Source organism: Leptonotus elevatus, chromosome 6 (genome assembly GCF_054856555.1).
Source record: "Leptonotus elevatus isolate MCC_2025b chromosome 6, RoL_Lele_1.0, whole genome shotgun sequence".
In the NCBI taxonomy this organism is placed as follows: Eukaryota; Metazoa; Chordata; class Actinopteri; order Syngnathiformes; family Syngnathidae; genus Leptonotus; species Leptonotus elevatus.
The window spans coordinates 18,806,057-18,821,456 of record NC_141244.1 but is presented as its reverse complement, the minus strand read 5'-3'; the positions used below and the strand labels follow the sequence as shown (position 1 = coordinate 18,821,456).

The window sequence follows — 15,400 nt, the reverse complement described above, 5'->3', positions numbered from 1 at the left end:
TTTACCACTTAAAATATAACGGGAAGGAGAGGCTAACAAAAATTAGCATAAATGTTACCTTCAAACAACTGCTACTTCAACACGCACTAAGTGGCAACCCATACAAACATAGCATACAGCAAAAGAGAATTAAACATGGTATATATATTTACAACACCAAAATGTTTAATCACGCCACATATTTCGTGTAACAAACGGCCGCTAGCTCAATGCTAACATAAAATGTGAAAGGCATGGACGGGTGAATAGAAAATCTTCAAACTGCTACATAGCAGATGTTAATTACGTTATTCTCTTCTATCTATTCCAGTCTTAGAGTCCAGTTCTGAAATTCCTGAGTATACCCATATTAACTCATTCACTGCCATAAATTCATTAAAAAATAAATAAATAAAGATTATTTAAAATTTGGGGCGACAGGCGATTAAATTTTTTAATTGTAAATAATCGCATGACTTCACTAGTTAACTCAAGATTAATCACAAATTTTATATCTGTTCTAAATGTACAATAAAAAAAATCTAGGTTTTCATACGCTTGTTAACAAAAGTGGGAACAAATGTTAAACTAATAAAAAATAGTTTAAATGAATTTTTGACGTTTATAGCCGTCAATGGCAATGAATTAATTAAAAAAAGAAAGAAAACATTATTTAAAAAATTGAAGCGTCAGGCGATTAAAATTTGTAATCATAATTAATCGCATGACTTCCCTAGTTAACTCACGATTAATCACAAATTTTACATCTGTTCTAAATGTACAATAAAAAAAATCTAGGTTTTCATACTCTTGTTAACAAAAGTGGCAACAAATGTTAAACTAATAGAAATAATTCAAATGAATTTTTGACTTCTATAGCCGTCAGTGGCAGTGAATGAGTTAATGACATTCCCTGCGAATGTAGCCATGTTAACTAATGCACGTGGCCTCATGTAGACGGTTTGTAACGCACTTAATTCTCTTCATGTGAAAGATGAACTTATGACAATCCATGTGCAGTTATAATTAACAACATTCCATTTGTCGACATTCTAACCAATTCATCAGATTTCACACATTTGAGTCCAACTAACAACAAACCCTGTGGAGCCGTGTTACTAATTGCACATGATCTCGTACGTAAAAGTCCAACAAACATTGTGTGGCCACTGCATAATTCCCACACTTGAAAGTTGAACTAACAACAATCCCTATGTACCTACCCACATTTACTAACGTCAATTCCTATGTAGCCGTGTTAAGCAATATGTGTGTAGTCAGATATAACTAACAATATTCTCCGTGTTATCTAATGAAAATAATCTCATTCCAACGAAAAAACAATCCCTGTCTAGCCACTTTAACCAATGAAATTGCGTTCAACGAGAAATGCTGAGCATCACATGACCTTGTGTCAAATCTATCAAAAACGCCTACCCACCCTCTCCTCCTCCTCCTCCTCCTCCTCCTCCTCCTCCTTTTCCTCCTCCTCCCTTCCCGTTCTGGAATAATGCCTGAATGGCATCACCTGAGAGGAGCGTAATCCAGTGCAACATGGATCACAGCGAGTTGCTATCGGGGTCATCTTTCCCGTCCGGGTTCGGTTTCTTTTTTAAGTTCTTTTTGAACGAACGACCGGCTTTGATTTGATTTAACACCAGCAAACACCCCCCCCCCTCCCACCCCCACCCCACCCGACACCTGCAAGTTGCATACCAGCACATCAACAAGAGATCACGTTCAGCTCTTACCTGTTTCCCAGAAGTAGACGGACTTCCCGCCGTCATCCGTCTGCGCGAGATCCCGCCGGAAAACGCAGCCCAGGAGAAGCAGCAGTGACACCGGGAGGTGCCAGCTGCCCCTCCGCCACCCCGCCGGCCCCATGGTCCGGGAGAGAAGAGGGTGGGGGGTGGGGGTGGGGGAAGTAAATCCACTCAGCTCGCGGGAGGTCAGCTGAGGAAAAACAACTGCGGGGGGGCGGGAAAGCGGTAGTCCTAAAAAGAGGCGACAAGAAGTGGAAGCGCGGCTCACTTTGAGGCAGGAGGAGTTGAAGGACACGCACGTGGAGAAGAGTGATGGGAGGATGGAGGGAGGGAGGTGGTGGTGGTGGTCAGCGGGAGAGCTGCTGTCGGAGGTTCCAGAGAGGCTCCTCCATGGCGTCCTCCCTCCTGCGCTGTCGTCTCCTCTGCTGGCGGAGAGGCGACAGTGGGCGAGGATCTGCAGTGTGCTGCCTTGCTCTCTCTCTCTCTCTCTCTCTCTCTCTCTCTCTCTCTCTCTCTCTCTCTCTCTCTCTCTCTCTCTCTCTCTCTCGCTCGCTCACTCACTCACCTCGCTCGCTCATTTGCTCTTTCCGCTGTCTTACTCCCCACCACCCCATTCTCATTACCTGTCTTGTCCCCCCCTCACTCTCCTTTTTTTCAGGCCCGAGCACACCAAAATTGGCTCTGTTGCACACTGTGGATTTGTATTTTAAATGCAGCCCCTTAAGCCAGTTTCACTAAGCAACATGAAATTCAGTATAGGTTGTTAATGAGTTGGCCAACAATAAAAATTGGGAAGTCTTTACGGCAAAAGCCGCTGTTTTGATTTGAATTCCTTCTATTCTCGGGGCCTTTTTGTCATTTCTGGACATTGGATCCTAAATTGCAAATAACTTGAGCTTTTGGGCAAGTTGCAGGAAACTATAAATATCTATTATAGGGCACTGTGGATTTCTTTAAAAAAAAATATTATAATAATAATAAAATTAGCCCCCCTGTAGCCATGTTTCTCTTCTCATTGCTATCAGCAGTAGAGTAGAGCCACCAAAAAGTCAGCCATTTGGGAATTTTAGGTGTCATTTGCTGGATCCTAAATGAGAAAAAGATTTTGGCTGATGACTACCAAATTTGGACCTAAACAAACAAACAATGCTTAAATTGCAAAGAATTTGGTTATTATGAGGGACAGTTGTTAAAATAAAATAAAAACAGAAAACATCTGGTCCTCATCGGGTGTGGTTTTTTTCAGTCCCCAAAGCTGGATTCCCTTAGCAAAATCAAATTTAGCAGGCATGTCCACCATGAATAGACCCACAAAAAAGTCCCAAGATGTCATGCCACAAAATACACAAGAAGTCTCCTCTTTTGGTGTGAATTTCAGGGCTCATGTTGGCCATTCACAGGCGTCCTTCAAAAACTCAATTCTCCAAGAAGACAGATGGACAACACTAAATTGTGACAAATTTGAGTTTTGGTTATATGCGGGCGAGGCATGGCGGCAAAGTTTAAATGACCGGACAAAACAAAAAATAACAGAACATGAAACTGTAATACACCTTGACATTTGGTATGGATGTTTATCATAAGTAGTTCCACAAAAAAAAAAACACAAAAAAAAACATAGGAAGTCAGGAAGTCTTCCATTTTGGATTGAAGCAGCCATCTTGAGTAAAGGATTGCTTCCAACTCTGTATATCGAATCCTTCGCCTGGCACACGTCTTATTACACTCAGCTCGTATTTCTCTCTCTGGGCATGAGGAAGGCTGCCCTCCTCCCACCTCCTCTTCCTCCACTGCCTCTCTCTTCATGCTGTTTGGGGGGACTTGAGGGGGGTGGAGGTTTGGGGGGGGGGGGGCAACAGGAAAGCAGTGGGGGCCTGAGAACCGCTGCTCACGAATCAGAAAGGCAGACAGGAGCGTGGCTCCATGCAGGGAAGGCGGAGGCTAGGTTGATGATGATGATGATGATGATGATGATGATGATGATGATGATGATGATGATGGCGGCGGGTGGGAGCAAAGGACTGAAGCAAAAACATAGGCGACAGCGTGAAGTGATAAAAGAATGAGGGAGTGATATATAGTGTATAGCGTGAAATAATTCTTTCAGTTCAGCGCCGATAACGAGCACACGGGCTGCGACCGACTCCAATTAGGAAATGACTTGTAGCAGACATGTTGATTCATTAGCAAGCCGATGGCGTCCCATTTAGCGGCATGTCTGCCCATTACAAAACAATCAAAGCCAGGCGGGCAAAATGTGACCTCCCGAAAGCAAACGTACAAAATGGCTCTCGGGCCATCAATACCAATGAATCATGCCCTGCTAATTGACACAGCACAGTGGAACAAAATGTATTTCTGCAGGTGTCTTAATACTTTTGTCCAAACTCTATAGTTTCTTCTTCTGTAGCTGTCACAATATTTTGCAGCTCTCCTGTGGGTGTCCCAATATTATTTCCAAACTCAGAATTCTTTTTTTTGGAGGGGGGGGGGGGGGGGTCTCCAAAATCTGCATTTTCACTCTCTGTAGGTGTCCCGGTATTTTTGTCCAGAAATCCATATTTTCTATTTCTGCAGCTGTCCCAATATTTTTTGTCCAAAATCCACATTTTGATTTCCTGGAGGTGTCCCAATACTTTTGCCCAAATTCAACTCCGCAGCTGTCCAATCATTTTTTGTGCGTGTCCAAAATCCGCATTTTCACTCTCTCTAGGTGTCCCGGTACTTGTATCCATATGTTACTATTTCTGCAGCTGTCCCAATATTTTTGTCCAAAATCCCCATTTTCCCTTCCAGTAGGTGTCCCAAAGTCTTGCAGGTGTTAATGCGTAGAAGTAATGATCTAATTGCCAACCGCTCAGAGTGGACTGAGCCAGTCAAGCAACAGATGGCATCTTGGACGAAAGGGCACGACTGTTACCACTGTCAAGATTTATCACATTCCGAGTGCATAAAGTTTTGGATGCAAGTCATCGGGTTTGTTCAATTCAAGTGTTTGTTTTCTTCAGTGGCCGTTTGCATATACTGTAACTCAATTATATAACAAAACAACACACGCCAGTTGGAGGTTTAGTTGCAATGCCATATTTTCTACATTTTTCACTTCCTGTAGGTGTCCCAAAACTTATGTTCAGGTTCCACCTTTTACATACGTTCTGTATTTTGTCTAATACTTTTGTCCAAACTGCATTCCTTCTGCTTTTCTCCAAATTGTTGGAACGCTTATAGGTGTCTGAATACTTTTGTCTGAAATTTATATTTTCATTTTTCGCTTCCTGTTTGTGCCCCCAATTCTTTTGTCAAAACTCTTGTCTTGTCCAAAGTCCACATTTTCTGTATTTTTGTAGGTGCCCCAATAATTATCTCTAAAATACACTTTGCTTACACACGTGCATTTCCCAAATACGCACACACACACACACACACACACACACACACACACACGCACACACACACTAAAAAGTGTTCTTTATCTCAGTATGAGCTGTCAGGCTAACAATGGCGCGAAAGGGTCAGCTAACGCCGCGGCGTCTGGCCGTCAGCACCGGGAGGAGGCGACGGGAGAAAAAGGGGGGAAATGCAGATAAGGCGGCGCACACGGGGGTGGAACTGGCAGGGCGTAAAATCAAAAGCAGAAGGCACGATAATCTTTATCTGCGTGTGACAAATTGCTTCACAAATCACATTTTACATTTCTCTGATTTGTGGGATTGAAAATGGAGCAGGCCTGATATGGACACACAGATTTCAGCTTTACTTACTCACAGGCTTATTTGAGTGATTTTTGAAACCCTAACATTGGTTGAAAATCCTAATCAAGGTTTGGAAGCTTCATTTTAAAGCAAAAACCAAAACTTAGAACCCTAACCCTGCCTTGAAATCCTTGTTGATACTAAACCTGGCACATAACACAAATTTGAATTTTTAACCAGGCTTGAATCCCGAGGATGAATTTTAAAACAGAAACTCAAATTTACAACCTCAAACCTGCCTCAAGACGCTAACCCTGTATTCAAACCCATCCTTGAAACCGTATTTTCAAACCCTAACCTTGCCTCAAAACCTTCAGTGAAAACTCTGCTTTGAAACCCTAACACTGGCCAGAATCCTAATCCTGATTTGAAAATCTAATCCTAATTTGAAAATCCAATCCTGGTTTGAAACCCTAACTTGAAACCCTAACTTTCATTTTAAAACAGGAACCTGAAACCATTAATTAAAACGAACATTAAAGCCTAACTTTGACTTTGAAATCCCAATTTTAAATCCAAACCCTAGCCTGAAAATATGAAAACCCAAACCATGACTAATTTAAGACACTAGTCTGAAACCTCCACTCAGACTAATTTGAAGCCGTAATCATAATTTAAATCCCTAATTTGAATCACTAACCGAGGCTGTAATCATATTTTGAAGCTAACTTTAAAGCCTATCCCTGACATGAAGCCCTACTTTGAAACCCACAACTTGAAATCCGAGCCCTAACTTGATACCTTTTATTTAAAACCCAAACCACGACTTCAGACTCTACTTTGAACCCTAACCATATTTTAACACCCGAATTTTGAAACCCAAACATCATTTCCTAAAGGACTAATTTGAAACCCTAACCACATGTTCAACCCTTAATATTAAAGTCACAACCCTACTTCGAAATCCAAACCCTAAAAATGAACTGTGACTTGAAACTCAAACCCTGTCTTAAAAGATCATTAGAAATCCTAACCATTACTTAAAACCCCACTTTGAAACCAAAATTTCAAAAACCAAAAGTCAACAATGTTGTGACATAAAAAATCTTAAAACTATTATTTTGATTGTTATTCATTTTAGAACATACTTTGTGATTATACAAGTTTTGTCTTCTGGTAGCCTCGCGTTGGGTACGGACCCTTTTTTTGGGGGGGGGGGGGGGGGGTTCCCACGTTAACACTTCACACAGCACGTGATGCCATCTGGAAGTGAATATGTTGACAAGGTGTACAGTACGTCTACAGAGCGTAGACGCCACGCACCACGAACCCGCATGCATATTTATGACCATCTGTAGGCCTCCTGTTAAAATTCACATCAGTTCCGAACATACCAATGCCGTCTCCAATTAAACATATTGCTGCTGTATTGCTGATATCATGGAGACCGTGGATGTCGCAATACTTATAACATTTCAAAATGATGTCACGGTCATTTGAGCGAGGTAGAGCCATTGATTAAAAAAAAAAAAAAACTGTGGAAATGGCTTGAATGAATGATTTTCTTGCGGGATGGTACGGGAAAATGTCACTACTGTCGTGTGAAGTATAATTGAGTCACTGAGAACTCCAGTTGTGTCATTTTGCTGGAGAGTCATTTAAAAATGTAATGGCTGCAATAAAATCACTGGGATTTCTATCTTTGGGATTTATATGGCGATGGTGGCTTTTGTGTGCTTGTTGTGTTTTACCTTGCACGTATAGACAGATTATATTCAGCATTTTTAAAAATATCAGCATCAGCTTTTTGAAGAATTGTGCGGCCGAAAAGAGATCAATTTAAAACGGTGTTAACTTCAGAGACGTAATTATTTAAAAAATGTGTTAACTGCATAAGTGGTGCTGCTGACTCTGGGAACACTTTGTAGTATTCACATTATATTTATATTAGTGCTGTCAAAGTTAAAGTGTTACCTGATTAATTAAAAAATTATTGCATTAATCATGAATTAATGCAGATTAATCACACTATTAATTCTGACCATAGATAAGCGGATGTGACAGCGGATGTCAAAATATTGGGGTAAAGATATTACCAAGCTTTCTCCGACAACAACAAAAAAACTCTCAAAAATATATAAGTTACTTTCATATACTGATAAAACGTCTTTACCCATCTCAAAATGGGAAACAGACTTGTCTATAGCTCCGGAATCTGTCTTTTGGATTCAAGTTTGTGAAAATGTTTTTAAAATGACAAAACACACAAATTTACAACTTATCCAATATAAAATTATTCACAGAACATACATTACTCAATATATGATGAAGAAAATGGGACTCTCAGACTCCGACATTTGTCTCCAGTGTTTACAAAACACTACAGACACTTATTTTCATGCTTTATGGTTATGTACTCCGGTTATGTGTTTCTGGACTAAAGTCTTAGAAAAACTTTCCGCTGTCTTGGACTGTAGGATACCGTTCTCTCCAAACTTGTGTTTGCTAGGTGACTTAACAACAATTGACTTACCACATAAACAATTTCAATCTATACTTGTAGCCCTTACTATCGCAAAAAAAACAATTCTTGTTAACTGGAAAAATAAACAAACTTTGAATATCGACCAATGGTCTAACCTCCTCATAAATCATATTTTAATGGAAAAAATATCTGCCTCAAATAAAAACCAAATGTCAAAATTTAAAGAAACATGGTCTACGTATATAGAATTTTTTAACCTAAACTTGGATTTTAATTCTGCCTGTTAGCGAGAGCCACAGCAGCGTTATAACTGGCATTGATGTTTCTGTATTAGGCAATTTGTAACTAATGGTTGTGTTTCCATAGTCAGGAACCCGGCTGCTGCCAGCGGGATCGAGCGGATTCACCTCCGATGGGCACCAGGGGTTGATATTCGGATTCACGGCATGCCAGTGGGTTAATTCTGTGGGTGCTGTCCCCCCTGGCGGGGAGTGGGCGGGTCTGCCCCTCTGTTGGCTGCTAGGTGGCGGCTGCGTCTTGGCCGTTCCCTGGGTCTCTTGGGGGGTGCTGCGTTGCGGGGCTTTCCCTGGTGTCGGGGGCGGCGCCGTTCCGGCGCGGTCCGTCGCTCTGGGCCCGGCGACGCGGTTCGGGGCCTGTGGGCCGCCGGGGTGCCCGGTGGTTCCCTCTCCCCTCCCCCTTCCTCCCCCTTGCTGCCTCTCCCTCCTCGCCTCTCCCCGCCCGTCCTCCGCCTCCGTGTCCCCTCTCCCTCGTCGCCCTTCCTCCTCCTCTCCCCCTCTCCTTGCGTCCCTGCCGCTGCCCCCTGCCCTTCTTGTCGTCCCCTTCCCTCCTCCCTTCCCCTTCCCCGGTACGCCTTCCTTCCCCTCCCCTGGGCCGGGGGCTCCATCCATGGCCCGGGTCTCGGTGCTATGGGGGCCGGCGGGGGTGGCTGGGGTTTGGTGTCGTGCCCGCCCCGCTCCGGTGGGCGTCCTGACACCTCGGGCGGGACCCAGTATCCGGGGGGCGAGCCCTATCGCCCCGCCGGATGGGTCCCATATGCCCGCCGGGGTCCTGGTGGGGTGGGTGGGGGCTTGGTGGGCCGGTGCGCCTCCTGCCCCCGCCCGGTTGGGGGGGGCCCCGCTGGTCACACCTCTTAACTCACTACACTAGGTTTGCACAATACACTTTTATAGACATATAGGGCACATAACACACTTTGGGGGGTGGGGTAGGGTGGAAACACCGTCTTCACCCTACAACTCCCCTCCAATTTTAATACACCACACAACTTGTGGGTGGGGGGGGGGGCTTGTGGGGGTGCCATCGGTTGGGGGCCGCAGTATAGAGCAGTGCTGCGGTCCCCTGTCCGTGTCGCCACCCCCCCCCCCCCGCCCTATCTATTTTTTTTTAATGCACCACATACACTCAGCAACATGCTTGGGTGGCGGGTGGATCGGAGCGTGGGAATATCATTTCCATCGGCTCCGGTTCACCTGCTCCTAATTTTAATGCACCACACACACACACTTGTATATACACTGGGTGGGGTCACATTCACGGTTAGGGGTAGAGTTCGCCAGTCCGCGAGCTGGCGGACTCAGTAACAGGGGTTAATTTTCACAAAGAACGCTGGGGTGACGACCGGGGCCTTCCCCCGCTGGGCCTGGGGTTCGGGGGTGTCGGCCGCCCTCCGGTGCCCCCATCTCCCCCTTCTGCCCCCGGTGTTCCGTCCTTCCACACGGCGGGGGGTGGGGTGGGCGCGGCTGCCCTCTCCGCTCCGCTGTCCGGCCCCTCTTCGGCGCCGGTGCCTGGGTGCGGGTGGTCCCCGGGGGCTGGGGGTCGGGGGGCTGCCGGTTGGTCGGGGTGGGGTCGGGGGGGCGGCTTTGTTGGGGGGGGGGGCGGTGGTGGGGGTTGCGGGGTGGGGGGGTGCTGGGGGTGGGGGGTGTCTGGGGGATTGGGGGCGTGGAGGCGGCTGGGGCTGGGTTGGGGTGGGTGGCGGGGGTGGATGGGGGGCGGGGGGTCGTGGGGGGGGGCGGGGGTTGGGGGCCGGTGGGGTGCCTGGTGGGCCTGCAGTGCCCCGTCCTGCTGCGTTGGGCCGGGGGCGCGGGCCGTGTTGGGGCGGGGGGCGCTCCTGCTCCTGGGTTTGCTCTCCGGCCGGTGGCCCTGGTGGGGCCCGGGGGTCGTCCTTTGGCGCTGCCGCGGCCTGGGGGGCCCTGAGGTGTTGCGCTTGCTCTGTTCCGGCGGGGGTCGACGGCTCCCCTCTTTGGTGGAGATTTTCATGCATGCCAGATCCACCACACCAGCATCTACCGAAACTCAGACACAATCTGTTTCCTCCTCAGGTTATTGAATCGGTGGAGGCTGGTGTCTGCGGATCTCACGCGGCTTCGTCTGTCCTTCCTTCCTTTTCTCGGTCTCTCCGTTGGTCTCTTGAGGCCTCCCTGATTTTATGTTTTTTGGATTTGTTGGGGTCTGGATGTTTCTTGGGCTGGGGAGGAGTTCTGGTGGGGGGTGTCTGGTCGGTGCTGGATTTCACCTTCCTTGGTTTTCTTCGGTCCCCTCGGGTCTCCTGGTGTTCGATTTAGGTGAACGGTATGAGATTTTTTTCTAATAGGTTTTCTGGTGAGCTAACAAATACACACACGCACGCACGCACGCACGCACATACACATACTCACCCACACACACAAAAAAAAATATATATATATATGTGTATGTATGTATGTATATATATATATGTATATATATGTATATATATATATATGTCCATCCATTTTCTGTACCACTTGTCCTCACAAGGGTCGCGGGGGTTGCTGGAGCCTATCCCAGCTGGCTTCGGGCAGTAGGCGGGGTACACCCTGAACTGGTTGCCAGCCAATCGCAGTATATATATATATATATATGTGTATATTTAAAAAAAAAAAAAGAGCAATGATGATGACATTTCCGAATGAACAATACTGAGCTCTTAAAAAGGAAAAAAAAAAATATATATATATATATATATATATATTGGGGTGATTATTTTTCCATTTTAAATTATGCAAGTAATTAACTGATTAGAAAATGAGGAGGATGAGCGTGTGCAGTGGATCAAAACATTTTGAAGACGTCCTCATAACATTAAATGTCAAAAGAATTAACACATAACCGGTGCTCTTCAAATTTGGCGGGAAAAATAATGATTACAAAAGCCTTTCTTTTTGTTCAGCGATTAATCGTGATTAATCAAAATTCTAAGATGTGAATAATCTGATAAAAAAAATTATTCGTTTGACAGCTCTAATTTATATATATATGTATATTATATTGAGTATTTAAGTGTTTACTTGTTCAACTTTTTGTTAGAATTTTAGAGCAAAGATGTCCTTTGACTACTGTTAAAAATAAAAACTCCAATATTTTTGCAAATCTTAAAAGTTGTTCAATAAAAATATGCTTAAAAAATGCATCAAAGTTAAGTTGTAGTTTGTATTTCTTATCATTTTAATGCTAATACTTTCCCTTTTAATGAAATATCAGTACTAATAATCGTTATCGTATTGGCTGTGCCCCCCACCCCTGCCCCCATATCACTCAAAATAAAATAAAAAATAAAAAAAGAAAGAAAAAACTATCTTTATTTTCTGCGGAATTTATTTGGCTCTATTTTTTTTAAAGGGATACTTGACTCATTTAGTCATTTTCAGCGGTAAAAAGTTAATATTTTGTCCAGAATTTTTTTTAAAATTATTCTTCATGTACAAGTAATACCTTTAAAAACGCATTTTTCCACTTGCTGTCAACTGAAGATGACATTACCTGTGCTGAGGAAGTAGGTAACGACCAATCACGGCTCACCTGTTTTCGGGGGTTTGGTCAGCAAACTGAGCCATGATTGGTCGTTACCTGCTTCCTCAGCACAGGTGATGTCATCTTCAGTTGACAGCAAATGGCAAAAATTTGTTTTTAAAGGTATTAATTATTCGTGGAAAATAAGGAAGTTATCACATTAATTATAGATGAAATATTATCTTCTTATTGTTGAAAATGGCTCAATGAGTCAAGTATTCCTTTAAAAACAAAACACAATCGATAAAATAGCCAGAAACATGAAGCACACACATTTTATTTGTATTAGTGGACCACAAAAAAATCATGTGGCAGCTCGGACCTAACCCCCGAGCCTTGAATTTGACTTGACACCTGTGAGCTTAATCTACTGCCAATTTGCCATGTGACATTTTTATTATGCATGAATATGAAAACAGAGCGACTGGTGTCTTTGAAGTCTTGCTGAATGACATTTCATTCTATTATTCATAGCACATGAAGGTCCGTTTGTCATTTGCTAATTTGTCCCGTTTGTAATGGCTCTCCATTGTGGTTCAGGTGTAAATTGCAAAATAACGACGCCGAACGAGTCACAATGTCTCCGGTGTTTACGGCATACACGTCTGGCGGGGATTTCAATGAAGGAATCACATCATGTGTGCGGATTGACTCGTAATCCACGCATGCTGTGGATTTACTTGGGCCGCGTTTTTTTTCTTGAATGTTTGGAAACTCCAAAGTGGCGGTGCCAACAAGACACACTTAAATCATTCACTGCCATTGACGGCTATAGACGTCAAAAATTCATTTGAACTATTTCTAGTTTTATTTTTTTCCACTTTTGTTAACAAGAATATGAAAACCTAGAATTTTTTTACTGTACATTTAGAACAGATTAATTACAATTAAAACGCGATTAATTACAATTACAAATTTTAATCGTCTGACGCCCCTAATTTTTCATCTTTTTTTTTATTAGGGGCTTGGGGCGATTACATTTTTTAATTGTAATTAATCACATGACTTCACTAGTATAAAAAAAAAAGTGAAACTAATAGAAATAGTCCAATTGTATTTTTGACGTCTATAGCCGTCAATGGCAGTGAATGAGTTAATGACGTAAATAACTAGCTTTGTGATTGGAGGTTGAAATTCCAAGAGCATACAAAACGACATCTAATGTTATCCCGCTAACTTGCGGCTCATCATTCACACTAGAGGTGCAATAATTGATAGATTAATTAATAGAGATCAATACCTGATGTTTATCAGCAACAAAAAAATATGACTATAAATAATACTTTTAAATCATCATCAAATTTACGGGTTACAAACCCGTGAGCAAATCAAAAATGTGCTCACTGGATCTCAAATCTTAGAAGTCAAATTTTCTGAAGTCAAGTTCTTAAAAAACTTTTAAGGTACATTTTGCAGGAAATGTTAGTTGCATGACTGCTGTCGGGCATTGGTCTTTGTAGTTCCTAATGTGATCATGATATATTCTGCTGTACTGGCACCGTGACTCACAAAGAGGAGGAGGAGGACAGCTACCTCGCAGAGGCAATGACTCACATGGTGGAGGGAGGTCACTACGCAACAACAACAAACCACAACAATACTATTGGCACGTGCAAACACGTCAACACAATACTGATAATATGCAAAGTCCTTTGAGCCATTTGAGCGTTTATTCCCTATCCTTGTTTTGAGCTTTTGCGGCTAATGTGTCATTGCTAGCACGAGTGCAGAGTCACAGCGGATCCAAATGTTCCTCGTTTGGAACGAATCCACCCGCACGCTTTTACATTTTAGCCGTAAATCCTTGAAAATCCTGCGAGGAAGTTATGTTTTTACCCATATCTCTTAGCGGGATTACACACGGGGAGAACAAAAAAAAAATAGAAGACCAATTTTAAATCAAACTTTGTCTGCAGTGTTGTTGGGAGCACTTGTGTGCTGTGGAAGGAGGATATGAGCCTCTCGCCCATCTGTCGGCCGGATTATGTCAAATCTGTCGGGCAATGCTTGGAGTGCGTGAGCACACACCCTAGTGGGAAGAGCGCGTCGGAATTTGGGGCAGATCGCTTTAAATACGGCCCAAATAAATAAATAAAATAAACTCCTCACTGACTTTGGCGAAGATCACGTCTCTCTCTTGCTCCCTTCTCTCTATGTGTGTTACTTCCTTTCACAGCAAGATGACAGCAGGATGAAGAAACTGGGACACCTTGGTGGAATGTGCTACAGTGTGTGTGGGGGTGTGTGTGTGTGCGCGTGTGTGCACGCACCGTGGTTACATGACTTCAGTTTATTTTTGAATTGACAATTGATGAAAATCCGCTCGACAACACCTAGCCAACTGATGATACTGATATTTTGTTTTCTATACAGTACTGTAATAAATAAATAAAAAATTGAGAAGCATACACTATTTAAACCCCATGATTCCGAAAGTCAACTAGCTTAATGCTAACGCATGATGTAAAATTCCATAATCAGGCTAATGAAACTAGCATCAGTAGTTGCAACAGATAGCTAATGACAAAGTTTGAAGCAACACATGTAGACAGGCAAAATAAAAATAATGTCCAAAATAATCACTTTTCAGATTGACCTAAAAAAATATGGCATGTTTTATAAAAAAGATTTGCCAATAATTTTTTTAACGCTGACGTCAGCCATACATTCATTATGCTCTGCAAAAAGGATGACTATTACTCAATCTTATTGAGCTACTTAGTTGTGAAATAAACCTTTTTTGTCTTCAATATTTTATTTATAAATTTTTTTGAGGGGTTGGGGTTTTTGTTTCCCCCACGCACGCCATATTGCATTAAAGCAGAAAATCATGATACACAACCTGTTCAATTCTTTACATTCTATGTAATTGTGTTGCTACTGTTTTTTTTAGTTAAAAAAAACTGTAGTGTGGTATTTTTTATGATTAAAAAACATGTTACAAAAAAGTTTGTTTGGTTTTTTTGTGGCGCTGAAATAGGTTAATGGCATTTCCATTCAGGTCAGTGGTGAAAGATGATTTGAGATGTGAGTGTTTTGAGTTACAAGCATAGTTATGGAACAAATTAAACTCTTACCTCAAGGCACCACTGTACGTACTGTTTTTTTTTTTTGTTTTGTTTTACCATTCAAATTTGGCAGGTTTGCTAACAACACTCTTCTCTGTGTTGTGTCAAATTTACAAGACATTTATTTTTGCTCTACAGGGACATGAATGCCCATGGTCCCATAATAATATCATGTATATATAAAGTAATATTTGGATTTCTGCCACAACCACATCCGGCTGCCCGCCCACGAGCCCTGATAAGCAGCTGGACTACACAGCCATAGAGTAGATAATGCATCATTTCACTTATACATCCCCTTTCAAGGATTTATATAAGACCACAAAGCGTGTCATTTAAATGTACTTTAACGTCAGGGATTGCCAGCACACTAAATCCCAACAAAAGCGGACAACACACAACACGTATGAAACATGCCAACACACATAGGATTAATTTGATTAGTTTGACTACATTTCCATTCAAAGCAAAAAACGATTGGAAAGCGGTAGTAGGACAAAAGGGGATTTGGTGCCAGATGGGAGGGACAACCGGACTCCATCAACACCACGTTACGGAAACAATTGGACGCCGCTGCACTCGTAC

General features: G+C 42.9%; 1 protein-coding gene across 1 annotated transcript in view; it reads right to left on the bottom strand.

Annotated features, from left to right (window-relative positions):
• The window catches only part of thsd7ab (thrombospondin, type I, domain containing 7Ab), a 101,734-nt gene extending 99,581 nt beyond the window's left edge, over positions 1-2,153 (bottom strand). Inside the window, exon 1 of the mRNA XM_086078258.1 lies at positions 1,731-2,153. Within this exon, the coding sequence (XP_085934384.1) occupies positions 1,731-1,863 (133 nt within the window). The 5' untranslated portion in view covers positions 1,864-2,153. The remainder of the gene's footprint in view (positions 1-1,730) is intronic.
• Positions 2,154-15,400: the final 13,247 nt, after the last annotated feature.